The sequence below is a fragment of the Vulpes vulpes genome, unplaced genomic scaffold (assembly GCF_048418805.1).
Source record: "Vulpes vulpes isolate BD-2025 unplaced genomic scaffold, VulVul3 Bu000000661, whole genome shotgun sequence".
NCBI lineage: Eukaryota > Metazoa > Chordata > Mammalia > Carnivora > Canidae > Vulpes > Vulpes vulpes.
In genome coordinates this window covers 20,107-33,560 of record NW_027325741.1, presented here as the reverse complement: position 1 = coordinate 33,560, position 13,454 = coordinate 20,107, and the positions used below count along the sequence as shown (strand labels likewise).

At 43.5% G+C, this 13,454-nt stretch overlaps 1 protein-coding gene across 1 annotated transcript in view; it reads left to right on the top strand.

Moving 5' to 3' along the window:
- The window catches only part of LOC112912780 (mast/stem cell growth factor receptor Kit-like), a 73,185-nt gene extending 68,591 nt beyond the window's left edge, over positions 1 to 4,594 (top strand). Inside the window, exons 19-22 of the mRNA XM_072745217.1 lie at positions 2,020 to 2,131; positions 2,244 to 2,343; positions 2,709 to 2,814; positions 3,874 to 4,594. Coding sequence (XP_072601318.1) covers positions 2,020 to 2,131; positions 2,244 to 2,343; positions 2,709 to 2,814; positions 3,874 to 4,002 — 447 coding nt within the window. The 3' untranslated portion in view covers positions 4,003 to 4,594. The remainder of the gene's footprint in view (positions 1 to 2,019; positions 2,132 to 2,243; positions 2,344 to 2,708; positions 2,815 to 3,873) is intronic.
- The last annotated feature ends 8,860 nt before the right edge of the window (positions 4,595 to 13,454 follow it).

Genomic DNA, 13,454 nt, shown 5'->3' with positions numbered 1-13,454 from the left:
CATGACAGTGGTTGTTAGGCTGCAGCTTCTTACTAGCTTGTTACTGGTTAGTGACCATAGTTGGAATGAAAAAGGATGGGTTAGGTCCCACCTGGCTTCAAGATCGGGGGCTCCAGCTCAGGGCCATTGAACTAACCAATTACAAATCTCTCCTCACCAAGCTCACACAGCTTGTTACCACCCCAAATTCACTATATCCAGTCACTGAGATGTCCCTGTGTCGGTTTCTCAGAAAGGTCTTTCACAGGCCCCTGAACCCAAGACACCGGTAGTAGGTCTCAGGTTAAGAGCCCCCATGGGACTACTAGCATAAAATCTGGGAAGGGGATACTAGAAGGCTTTTTTCCTATCTTTTAAAAATATTTTATTTATTTATTCATGAGAGACACAGAGAGAGGCGAGACACAGGCAGAGGGAGAAGCAGGCTCCTTATGGGGAGCCCGATGCGGGACTTGATCGTGACCCTGGGGTCACGACCTGAGCTGAAGGCAGATGCTCAACCACTGAGCCACCAAGGCACCCACTTGCTCTCTTTCTTACTTTATTTTTTCCTGCTGGCTAAAATAACTTTAACGCTATAAAAAAGATGGTCTTCCCAGTTTTCAACCCTAAATGGATTAAGAGAAGGATTGATGTAGCTTTTTATGGTAGATTAAGATCCAAGAACCCACAGTGTCTATAAGAGGAATAGTCACAGCAAGTTTGGCTCAATTTTAGCAGAAAGGGTTTGGGATGTGAGGTTCAGCTGTTGAATTTAAAACCCGAACTGCCGCTCGCCACCTTGGAATAGTCATGGTCACCATAAGCCCCTACTGTTCATTGTGTGTCTGCTTATGCGAGGCAATTGCTTAGAGATTAGTGAGTCAGCAGTACTGTGCTAAGCACCTTTGGCCACCCACACGATCTCATTTAACCCGCAAAATGACTCATGAAATTTGAAACGTTATTTCTTCTTGACACAAGAACATATTGAGGCTTACTTACAGATACTTAAGTGACGTTTGCAATGTATTTGTAAAGGATAGTTTGGGTTTCATGTGAGAGAAAACCCAAAAGAAGAGTCAAAGAAGTGTCGTAGCCATAGGCCAGGGCAGGTGTAGAGCTTCTGTGAAGCACTAGGGACCAAGTCCATCTACTCTTCTATTTTCTTACCATCGCTGGTGTGGCCCTCCTTGGGCCACGATGGCCACCAGATAGCCAGCCACCAGAGTCAGAGGTAGGATGGAGGAGGGACAAGAAGGAAAAGAGCAAAGGGCACACGCCAGCCATGTCTTAAGAAGGCTTCCCTGCACCTGCCATATCATACTTCCCACTTAGTGGTCTCTTATCACGTCTTATTAGAAGTCTCTTATCTTCCAACAGATGACCTGACCCTGAGTCACATGGCTCTGCTAAGCCGCAAAGGAGCTGGGAATGTATAGTTTTTATTGTAGGAGGACCATGTTTCTCTTATTAAGGAAAAAAGGGAAAACATATTCAGTGGCAACTAACAAATCTGTGTTAATCAAGGCCAGTGGTGGAGCCAAGAATAGAACCCGTGTGTCTGTCTCTGACATCTGTGCCCTTAACCACCATGCTGTATGGACTCAGGGTGCCCCCCCCCCCCGCCTTTTTTACAGATTTTGTAAGAGAGAAATTGAGAGGGAGAGACAGCATGAGCAGAGTGGGGGTTGCAGAGGGAGAAACTGACTCCCCACTGAGCCGGGAAGTGCCATGTGGGACTTGATCCTAGGACCCCGAGATCATGACCTGAGCCGAAGGCAGACACTTAACAAACTGAGCCACCCAGGTGTCCTTCAATGTCCCCATCTTGAAGATGAGGGTAGTACCATGTGAGCCACCTATTTCAGAAGTGGGGAGGAGTCCTCTGAGGTCATAGGGTAAAAGGCCTTTGTGAGATGGCCGTCACCTTCTCACCCTCACCCCCTCAGCTGGAGCGATGTCTGTAGGAATACTTTCTATTCTTTTTTTTTGAGCTTCTTAATTAACATTGCCGGATCTGTTGTGCTTCCATTACAGGCTCGGCTACCTGTGAAGTGGATGGCCCCTGAGAGCATTTTCAACTGTGTGTACACATTTGAAAGTGATGTCTGGTCCTATGGGATTTTTCTGTGGGAGCTCTTCTCTTTAGGTAAAACGCCTGGGCAAAGGCACCTTGGTTGGGCGAGAGCTCTTCTTTAAGGGGTTAGCAGGGTCCTGCTTGCTTATTATTAATGCTGATTTGCAAACCGTTTGTGCCTCAGGAAGCAGCCCCTACCCTGGGATGCCAGTCGATTCAAAGTTCTACAAGATGATCAAGGAAGGGTTCCGGATGCTCAGCCCTGAGCATGCACCTGCTGAAATGTAAGGGCCGAGATATTTCCTTCAGATCATGCTTCCCCTTTTATTTTCCTTTTCAAAGACCGAAACCTGAGTGTTGAGGGTTTTCACTAGGGTTTCATGGTTTGAAACAGCAGTGTCTCCTGGTTCCTTCCTATGACGTGTCGTGATCAAATGTCATTTTTGTAGCTTCTTTTCATAATCTCTTGTCACCAAATATGCAGAAAGTTTCAGCAGCCTTTCACATGCACGGTGTTTTAGTTCATGCATGATACGTCCAGTTTGCATGGCCCTGGAATTATTTTTGAGACTGTCGCATGACACCGTGCACCATGAGAAGCCAGGCTAAGGGCGTTGAGGAGTGACAGGAAATGGTCCTCGCTCTGCAGGTATGACATCATGAAGACGTGCTGGGATGCTGATCCCCTGAAAAGGCCGACGTTCAAGCAGATCGTGCAGCTAATTGAGAAGCAGATTTCAGATAGCACCAATCATGTGAGTTCATTCCCGCCAGCCATAGAACCTCCCTGCTTTCTCCTGGGGTTCTCAGGCTCGGGGGGTTCTGTTATCCACCCCTTCTCTCCTTGGCTTAAGCAGTGTACTGGGCTTCGGGGAGTCTAGGAAGGCAATGAAACAGGTTCTTCCGGGCCAACCCCTGTCCTGAGCCTGCCATACAGATTTGCCATGGTTCCTCCCCACCCCAAATGCTGATCATGGGGTCGGCGTGGTCTCTGCCTCACGTGTCCGGGCCATTCAGCCTTGGGACGGTTGGGGTAACATGAACTAGAATAAAAGCACAGAAAAGACAGCTTGTTACGGCAGTGAAATAAGCCTTCTGCTCAAACAAGCATAGCCAGAAATGGCAGCTAGCTGTCATGCCCACAAGCCATATAGCATGAAGAGCTTTTTGAGTTTGGGAGATCCCTGCCAGTGATTTGGGGGGGCAGGGGTGGAATTCAAAAACTCAAATCCATTATTTCTCCTCCCCCTCTTACGGAAGAATTAGTGATCCTTACTTTAACTCAGATTTTTTTAAAGCTGCTTTTTGGATGGATTGGCCTGGAGCTATCCTTTCTAAAAGCATACCACTGGTATTTTGGGGTTAAAGCTTGCTCTTTTTGGGTGTCAGAGCATGTTTCAAATTAAACAGCATTCCCCACCTATATGTTTAATTCTCAGCAGAGGGCCCCTGGGAAGGCCACCCATTCCCCAGTAAATGACATCAGCCATTGGGTTATAGTTGGCTACAGAGGTTTAGAAACCCATTTAATAGGTTAGATAGTACTTGTTTCCATATGTGTCCCAGCAAAAAAGTAAATTTTTTTTTTTGGCCATCACTTCTTATGCATCAGACCTTGGGGGAAACGAAGAATAAGACAAAGCTTATATTTTCTTTCATCAATATGGGGTTTTGGCTGTGAAAGTCTTGTAAATCTCTTCTCCTTAAGAAGCTTTGTGAGTTATTTGTGATCTGAGAATGCAGATGTGCCCCCCCCCTGGTTGCTGTGTCCGTTGTGGGGACTGGCATATTAACTGTGGACTTGTTTTCCTCAGATTTATTCCAACCTCGCGAACTGCAGCCCCAACCCAGAGCGCCCCGTGGTGGACCATTCCGTGCGGATCAATTCCGTGGGCAGCAGCGCGTCTTCCACCCAGCCTCTGCTGGTACACGAAGATGTGTGAAGCAGGAGGAGTGCCGGGGGTCTCCCCAACAAGAGCGATCCCTGTTCTTTTGGTTCCTATACTGGTTATTCTGTCCTCCTTCGGCTTGCATCCTATTCCAGGGTAGCGGACACCCCTCTGTCCCTCCCTCTTTACAAGCACACTCTAACTAGTGGCCAGTGACTTTTGTCATCAGCCACCATCCTGTTGTAAGAGTTCAGACTGCATATTGTATTCCCAATAGCAAGGCAGCCCCCATTAATGAAAAAAAAATAATACAGACTTGGAGCAAGGGAGGATGGAATGGGCTAGACACCCCGAGTCCTTTCCAAGGCTTCTCCAGTTTCTGTTTGAAAAGCACAGTTGATAGTTTATTTGAATAAATGGCAGTGGTCGCCTTTGGGCCTCCTAACCATCCATAATGATATGATGATGCAGCAAGATTAGAAGCTGAAACCTGATCTCTTGATGTGGAAAATGGAATGTTATTAGAACAAAGGGCAGAAGCTTATGAATGTCTGGGCTTAAGAAATCTAGTATTTCATGCTGGGAATGAGACATAGGCCATGGAAAAATGCTCCCTGAGCATGAATAAAGACTCGCTGCTGTGCATGAGCCTTTGTACTACTGACCTGGTTTGTAAATAGAGTTTGCTATTAGGACGCTGAGAATTGGAGAGAAGGCCTCCCCAGCCAGCATCTGTATATACTCATCTATAAATTGTACATGTTCCTATATTTGAAGGGGGGCGGAGACCCACAAGATGTAGTTTCTGGATACGACCCTGGCTCAAGTCTGCTGTGTTGTAGAAATAGATGAAGAGCCAGACAGGATTGAAGGAAACCGTGCTTTTTCTTTTCTTTTTTCTTTTTTTCTTTTTTAATATTGAATGTAGCAATAATGTCTTTTGAATATTCCTAAGCCCATGAGTCCTTGAAAATATTTTTTATATATACAGTAACTTTATGTGTAAATAAGTAAGCGGTGCAAGTTTAAAGGATGTTGGTATTCCATGTGTTTTTTTTTTTTTTTCTTCCTGGTATGTTGTCCAATTGTTGACAGTTCTGAAGAATTCTAATAAAAATGTACATATATAAATCAAGTGGAATTGTTTGGTTATTTCTTCAAGCTTAGTGAAACCCAACCTCAGAGTGTTAAAGTGCATTCACTCTGACATTAGAAAGTTTGTTCCTGGCGGGCCTAGGATCTGAGCAAGGCCGTCGCATCACTAGGATTTATATACTTGAAGATTCAACAGATATATTAAGAATTTAGTATGTGCTGTATTTTCTCCTTTTATTTTTGCAACCCAGTGTCCCCGTGTAAATTGAAAAATAAATATAGGAAACATTTTGAGAATACTACGCATTGCTATGATTATAATTAGGTTGATTTGTGTGAAATGACCGTTTTTGTGGGCAAAATGATAGCTAAATAGCAATTTCATGTGGTTCAGTCTGATATAACTGGCATGTTTCCTCCTGAAAGAGATTGCCTAAAAATGAACGTGAACTGTAAAGTAATCCACAGGGTTGACATGAGGACTCCCAAGACACTGGTGTGTGTTCTTGTTGGCTTGGATTTTGAAAAGAGTTTTGGTCCATCATGAGATGTTCATGCTCTACCCTTCAACCATTATTCTCACTTGCTTCTGGAACAGTTAAGCTCTGTCTCTTGCTTGGAGGAAGGTGATTTGTGCCAATTAGTTGGGTCCTGTCCTGTGGCCGGAGCATCCTTTGTGATTAGGAAATACTGTCCAGACCAGGGAAACCTGTCCAGGGCCTGCGAGTCCTCCCATCTTGAAACAAACAACAACCCTGAACCACAGAATCCTCCTAAAAATGAGTTAGGCACATAAAACACCATCAGTTTTGATTTTCTTTATTGACGTGGCGTCCAAACCTACAGAAGTTCTCTCCAGAAAGGAAAAGGAAGAAAGGTGAAAGGTGCGACCTACAATGAAGAAGAATCCTTTTACGGAGGGAATGGTGTGGCCAGGAACACTTCAATTTTCTGTGAAAGCACCCACATTTCTGCCAAGCTTTTTCCATTATTATATTACAGACAGGAATGAATGCTAATTGACCACAAAACAAAGAAGTCCTTTCTTTCTGAATGTTTTCAGTGTTATTTAGACTTTTTCGTTGTGTGAAATCTTGAGTTAAAAGCCCGTCGACAGCCCCTGTGTTATTAGGCTCTAGTTAGTTCCCTGACTGGCCCCAGCTTTTCTCCTTTCTTTTTAATTCTTTTCAATTTTCTTTAAATTCAATTAACATATAATGTATTATTGGTTTCAGAGGGAGAGCAATGATTCATCAGTCTTATATAATACCCGTACTCATTACATCCTGTGCCCTCCTTAATGCCCATCCCCCAGTTACCCCATTCCCCCACACCCCTCTCCTCTCCAGTGACCCTGTTTGTTTCCTGTACTTAAGAGTGAGTCTCTTATGGTTTGTCTCCCTCTCTGATTTCATCCTGTTTTATTTTTTCCTTTCTTTCCCTCTGATCCTGTTTTGTTTCTTAAATTCCACATGCAAATGAGATCATATAATTGTTTTCTCTGAGCCTTCTAGTTCCATCCACATCATTGCAAATAGCAAGGTTTCATTTTTTGATGGTTGAGTAGTAGTCCATTGTATATATCCCACCTCTTCTTTATCTATTCATCTTCAATAGACATCTGGGCTCTTTTCATAGTTTGGCTATTGTGGACATTGCTGCTATAAACATTGGGATGTGGGTGCCCCTTTGGATCACTACGTTTGTGTCTTCGGGGTAAATACCCAGTAGTGCAATTTCTGGGTCATAGGGTAGCTCTATCGTCAACATTTTGAGGAACCTCCTCCATACTACTCTCCAGAGTGGCTGCACCAGCTTGCATTCCCACCAACAGTGCAAGAGGGCTCACCTTCCTCTGCGTCCTCGCCAGCATCGGTCCTCTCCTGACTTGGCGAATTTTAGCCATTCTGTCTGGTGTGAAGTAGTACCTCATTGTGATTTTGATTTGTATTTCCCTGATGCCGAGTGATGTGGAGCATTTTTCATGTGTCTGTCAACCGGCTCAGCTTCTAATCACACAGTAGCATCAAGGTGCTTGATGTCCTGGCTAAACCTGGGCTCAAGTCCTGGTTCCAGCCTTGTCTTGACCACTTACTAAAATGCGTGATATTGGGCAGATCGGCTCTTGAAATCTTAGTTTCCATAATAGTATGATCTGCCTCAATGTACTAATGTGAAGCTGTCGACACCACATTCATATGCCTAATACATAAATAGTGCTCACAAATGCTAACTTTTGTCAAGACTAGTTAGGCTTACTAGGAACAAAGAAGATGCTCCTGTACCAGCATAACCCAGCTGGTATCCCATGTGGAACGGTACTGTCAACATTTGCTTCTAGTTGTTTTTTTTCCCCCAAATGCAAACAATATCGCACTAGTTTGCTGTGAAATTTGACTTTGCTATGGAGATTTCTGTGTTTTATTAAAATTCCAACTTTTTAGCCAGGAATGCAGGGCTCCCTGTCCTTGATCAAGCCTTCCTTCCTGGCTTCTCTTACATTACCATATACCCATGAATATGCCCCACTCTTTCTGCCTCCACCCATTCAGACTTCATATTGTCTGTTCCTTTCCTTTCAGCTGCCACCTTTCAAGACCAGGGAAATGATCTCAGTTGGAAGATGGCTTTCGATTCCCATGGCGTTACTCATACTTACTGCTCTTAAAATCTCTTCTGTCTTGTACGGTCATTATTTTGGTTCGTATGTCTCCTCCTCATCCCCCACTCTGTCCTGTCTTAAAATCAGTGAACATAAAATACCTCTATGTGCTAGGATTGCTAGGTTTAGCGATCATCACTTCCTTGTTAAAATATTTATCTAACACTCCAAAGGTTAAACTGCTCAGGAGGTTGTGAGAGAGCTTAAGACTTCCCTAAATTCACTTAGGAGGAGTGACAAGGAGCCAGAATTTGGATCCAGATTGGAGACTGTCCTTTGGGGGTGGCGAGTATTCCCATTCTGACGTCCCTCACTGCATGTGCGTGCAGACATCGCTCATCTATCACTCTTTCTCAAAGAGCCAAGGTGCCTTAGAAGTCCCAGTCTTCTCCAGGGAGCCCATACAGATCTATTGGAGTTAGCCTAAGCCTTGTCACCCTTAGATGATTACCACATTTCAACTTTCTTGAGACACAGGTGGTCTCTGTCTCAGACACTCAGGAAGATTCTAGGACAGTGCTTCATGAGTGATTAATATTTTTGAATGAATAATTAAACATCCCATCAGCATGGAGTAAGGGAGAGCCATCTGGGAAGACATGGGTCCAGGAAAGATAGGAACTCTACAAAAACACAACTTTTACCCAGAGTGGGACTTTATTTTACACTCACTAAGGGTGTGGGAGGTGTGTCAGAGGGTTTTTAAGTCTTTCTTTCGGGAGAAAGGGAAAGGGGAACGAGGAAACTTCTTTTGGGCAGGCTTGGTGAGGGGTGCACAGCTGCTTTGTGGGAGCGAGGAGCTAAGAAGTAGACAAAAGGGGGACTTGGGTGGATGGGGAAGTGTAGGCAGGAAGGAGCAGGGGCAGAAATTCTCTTTCCATAGCTGGAATGGGGGAAAGGCACTGGAGCTACCAACAAGTCCCTGGACTGGGAGTACAGAAACTGCTGATGGGAGACCTCCACCATTCTAGGCTTGATCTTAGGAGAGGGCTGATGTGGGGCAGCATCTGCATGGGGAAACACCCCCCATGAGGGAACTTGGGACCAGCTAAGCTGTAGCAGGAAGTACCATCTGGTCAGCATCCAAGGAGATTTTTGTGGAAGTATTAGTCTTCTGGGGCTTCTGTAATGAAGTACTGCATGTTGCGGGGGAAAATGGGTGGAAACAACAGAGAAGTATTGTCTCACAGTTCTGGAGGTGAACACGGTGTTGGCAGTGTTGGCGCCTTCTGAGTGCTGCGAGAGAATCTGTCCCATGCCTCGCTCCTAGCTTCTGGTGATTTGCTGGCAATCTTAGGCATTCCCTGACTTGCAGAGCTCTGCGTCTTCATATGGTGTTCTCCCTCTGTGTGTATGTCTGCATCCAAATTTCTTCTTTTTATAAGGATAGTGGTCCTGTTGGACCTACTCCTGTATGAACTCAACTAACTGCATCTGCAATGACTTGATTTCCAAATAAGGTCACCTTCTGAGGTCCTGGGAGTTAGTTACCATTATGACTTCAACATATGAATTTGATGGGACACAATTCAATCCATAACAGGAAGGCCTCAAAATCCCTCCATATTGTAGCCGGTGACCTGGTCCTCACTAGAGTAGTAAAATTGGCTCTCGAGGAACTTTAAGAATACAATCTCCAAAGTGCAAATTTCAGGGCACCCTTTTCAATTTTTCTTATTATTTAGAACAATGTCCACCATGCTCTCTGGTCTGTAGCAGACACTGAATACGTGTCGAATGAATGCAGCTTCATGTGATGGGAAAGTCCTCCTCGTTGGAACTTGCCTTCTGGCCTGCCCTCCCTGTCCTCCTCTTCTCTGTTTTTCTTCTTTTCACTCTTCGAAGGTTGGAATGCTGGGCCTGGTCCTTTACTGTCTTCTTTCACCTGACATGCCCTCACCAAGCTCAGATCTGTCTCATCCAGTCCCCACCCTGGGATGTGGGCGTCACCTATGAGCTGACAATTTCCAGTGCTATCTTGACATCTCTCCCCTCAAATAGACTGTGGTTGCCAGTAAAACAGAGGCTACCTAGTTAAATGTCCTGTGCGCTAGTTGGCACACACAGATACTAATATCATTTATCTGAAATGCAAACTAAACTGGGTTGCATTTTTGTTAAATCCACTAAACTGGGTTTATTTTGTTTGCTAAATCTAATAACTCTTATCTAGATTTGGGGATTCTTGAAGTTAGGCATTGCATCTAATTATTGATTATCAAGGCCCAACTCATGGAGAAATGTAGAGTTTCAGTGATAGCAAAACAAAAAAACAAAAACCCAACATCAGGAGGAATTGGATTGTCGTAAAGGTCTGTAGGTGGCAAATCTCCTTGTTTTTGGAGTCTAAAGGTGTTATCTCACCTTTGTTCTTTTTTGTTTTTTAAGATTTATTTATTTATTTATTTATTTATTTATTTATTTATTTAAAGATTTTATTTATTCATTCATGATACACACACACATAGAGAGAGAGCGAGAGAGAGAGAGGCAGAGACACAGGCAGAGGGAGAAGCAGGCTCCATGCCAGGAGCCCACCGCGGGACTCTATCCTGGGACTCCAGGATTGTGTCCTGGGCCAAAGGCAGGTGCCAAGCCACTGAGCCACCCAGGGATTCCCCCAAGATTTTATTTATTTTAGAGAGAGTGTGTATGAGCAGGGGGATGGGCAAAGGGAGGGGAGAGAGGGCGACTCCCTGCTGATTGCGGAGCCCAGTTTGGGGCTTGATCTCAGGACCCTGAGATCATGACTTGAGCCAAAACCAAGAGTCAGATGGTCAACTGACTGAGCCACCCGGGGGGTCCCTCACCTTTAATCTTGAACAGTATTTTCACTGGAAATAGAATTTAAGAATGCCAATTATATTCAGCACATTCATCTCAGCACATTTATTTTCCTCTTTTCTGGTTTCCATCATTGCTGTTGAGAAGTCAGATCAATTTGCTCTTTTAAGGATACTTATTAAAAAAAAAAATTAAGGATAGTTATTTTGCTTTGTTTGTTGATTTTAACACTGTCCCTTTGCCTTTGGTCTTTGTAGTGTCACTATCGTCTATCTAAACTCGGATCTCTTTTTATTTATCTTCTGAGGGATTCTTTGGTTTCTAGAATCTGTGGACTGGTGTCTTGCATCAATGTTGTGACATTGTCAGCCCTTTTAAAATTGCCTCTGCCCATCATGTTTCTCTTCTGGGATTCCCGTTCAGTGCACCACAGAGTCTCTTACTCTGTTCTCAGTGTCTTCTAACCCAACTTTCACATTTTCCTTCTTTTTGTCTTTTTATGCTTCATGCAAGGCAGTTTCTGTTTTCCTGTTATCTGAATTCCCCTTCAGCTCCTGTCCATGGAGAATCTTTTTGGCATTTTTATTGAGGTATAATTAACATATCATAAAACTCACTCATTGTAAGTATATAATTCAGTGATTTTATTAAATTTATAAAGTTGTTCATCCATCCCTGTGATTCAGTTTAGAACATTGCCCTCATCCTCCCCTCAATTTCTCTCATACCTGTTTGTAGTTAATAGATATTAAAATAATTTCCATGGATTAATTTTCAATATTCTTGCCTTGTAAGATGACATCACACGTCTGACTGTCTCTTACAGAATGCACACACTCATCCAGTCTCACTTATTGTCTCTGGGATCTTTCTAGATGTTTTGGTCATAAAATTAACAGTGATAACTGATAGGTTTACCTTGTTTGGATCATCATCAATGATGATGATGATGATGGTGATAATGATAATGATAGTTATTGAGTGTCTACCGTGTACCTGGATCTACATCGGCTGTTTTATACATATTTCCTTATTTATACCTCACATTACCACCCGGAGGTAGCTATGATTTATCTCCATTTAAGATGAAGAAACAGGCACCTCGGTGACTCAGTTGGTTAAGCATCTACCTTCAGCTCAGGCCATGACCCTGTGGTCCTAGGATGGAGGCTCGAATCAGGCTTCCTGCTTTTTGGGGAGTCTGCTTGTCTGCCTCTCCCTGCCATCCTGCTTGTTCTCCCTCTCACTCTCTTGCTCAAATAAATAAATAAATAATAAATACATCATTAAAAAAATAAAGATGAAAAACTTTGCCTCTCAGAGGCTCACTATCTTGCTTAAACCTCATGTTTAAGAGCAGTGGAGCTGAGAGGCAAGTGCTAGTTTGCTTGACCTTTGAATCCTAGGATTCTAAACAATAATGTCACCAATCCAATTGGTATATGGGCAAGTCCCTTATTATTCATTTTTTGGGCTTTGGGTGATCTTTTAACCATTTCATTCACCTTCAAAAATATAAGAAAAGATAAATCAACCACTTTGATACTCATTACCAGCTCTTCTAAATGTTGGTGAGAATGGCAGTTGAAGTAAAAACTAAATGTGAGGTTCCAGAATCATCTATTGATCTAGCAGGTTCCTCATCTGTCCACTCCCTTTTGTACCACGCAAAGATCCCCATACTCTCCAGGAACATTTTTCCCTTTATGTTTCAAACAACAGTTGTTCATTTGAGCCTCACAAGAAAAAATGTTGGGTTGGCAGAGGGGGTGGGGTCTGAAGTGCAGAGAAGAGCAGGAGAGAGAGGGCAAATCAAGAATTTCGGTTCAGTGAGAGTAGGGGGTGAAAACACAACTTTGCCTTCGCTTCAACAGTTGTTATTGTTGGTTATAAATTAACAAGCTGTTAGCCATATGTCTCCTTCACTGTTGATTCCACTTTTGTTGGTTAAATGCAGCTTTTATGATGTGGGTTCTTCTATGAGGGGTTTAACCTCACAAGGGCTGGGTCCTCAGGGTAAATGTTCCTAGTTGAAATAAATGTTCTCAAGTGGTTCACCCATGTGTCTCCGTCCGTAGCTGGCTTTGAAGTGTGCGTGCTTTTTCAAGCACATCAGCAGGACTGTGGCGTATTTTATGAGACTGACCTTTTTCTTTGTGGTCTGTGGCTTAGCAGCCACTCGTATTCTATAGCAAATGAAGAATGAGGACAGGCAAAAGGACGTTTTCATGGCTGCTTGTCTCAGGATGTGAATAAGCATTCTAGGGCTGCTAAAAACCCTTGTGTCCACACAGCAAGCTGCCTGGTCTGAGTGCCCAATCTCCCTTGCATGGCATCATTTGCCTCTAATAAAAATATGTTTTTACTTTTGCAGAGTGTTTGACATAGAGAACTGGTATGAGGGAACTGACTTTCTCTACTGCTTACCTCTAAACATTCCAGTTGGCATTATAATATGATATGAAAATAGTTTTCATTTGGGGAACCAATCAATTAACAATACATAGAGTGGCTTTGATCAGAAGGCTACAGAGACCTCAAAGAGATTCAGTAAAAAAGAATGCTGTCATCGATTTATGTCGGTGAGAAATGTAGCATGTGTATTCACTTATAGTGCACACTTACATAGCTCTTACTATGTTTTAAGTGCTTTGCGTACATTAACTAATTTGACCCTCTCAACAAGCATATGCAATAGTTTTTATTTTATGGATGAGAAAACTAAGGCACAGAGAGGGCAGGTAACTTGACCAAGGCCACATAGTCAATAAGGGCTGGGGCAGGATTTGAATCCAGGGAGTCTAGTTTCAGAGTTGGGGTTCTGAACATCATGTCAAACTTCCTGTCTGTGTATTTATTATCCTGTTTCGATCAAGACAGACTGCTTGGGTCAGTAAAGGCCTTGCATTTTGTCCTGGCCTACAATCCAAGAAGGGGGTCTTCACCATCACGATCACTAGACATG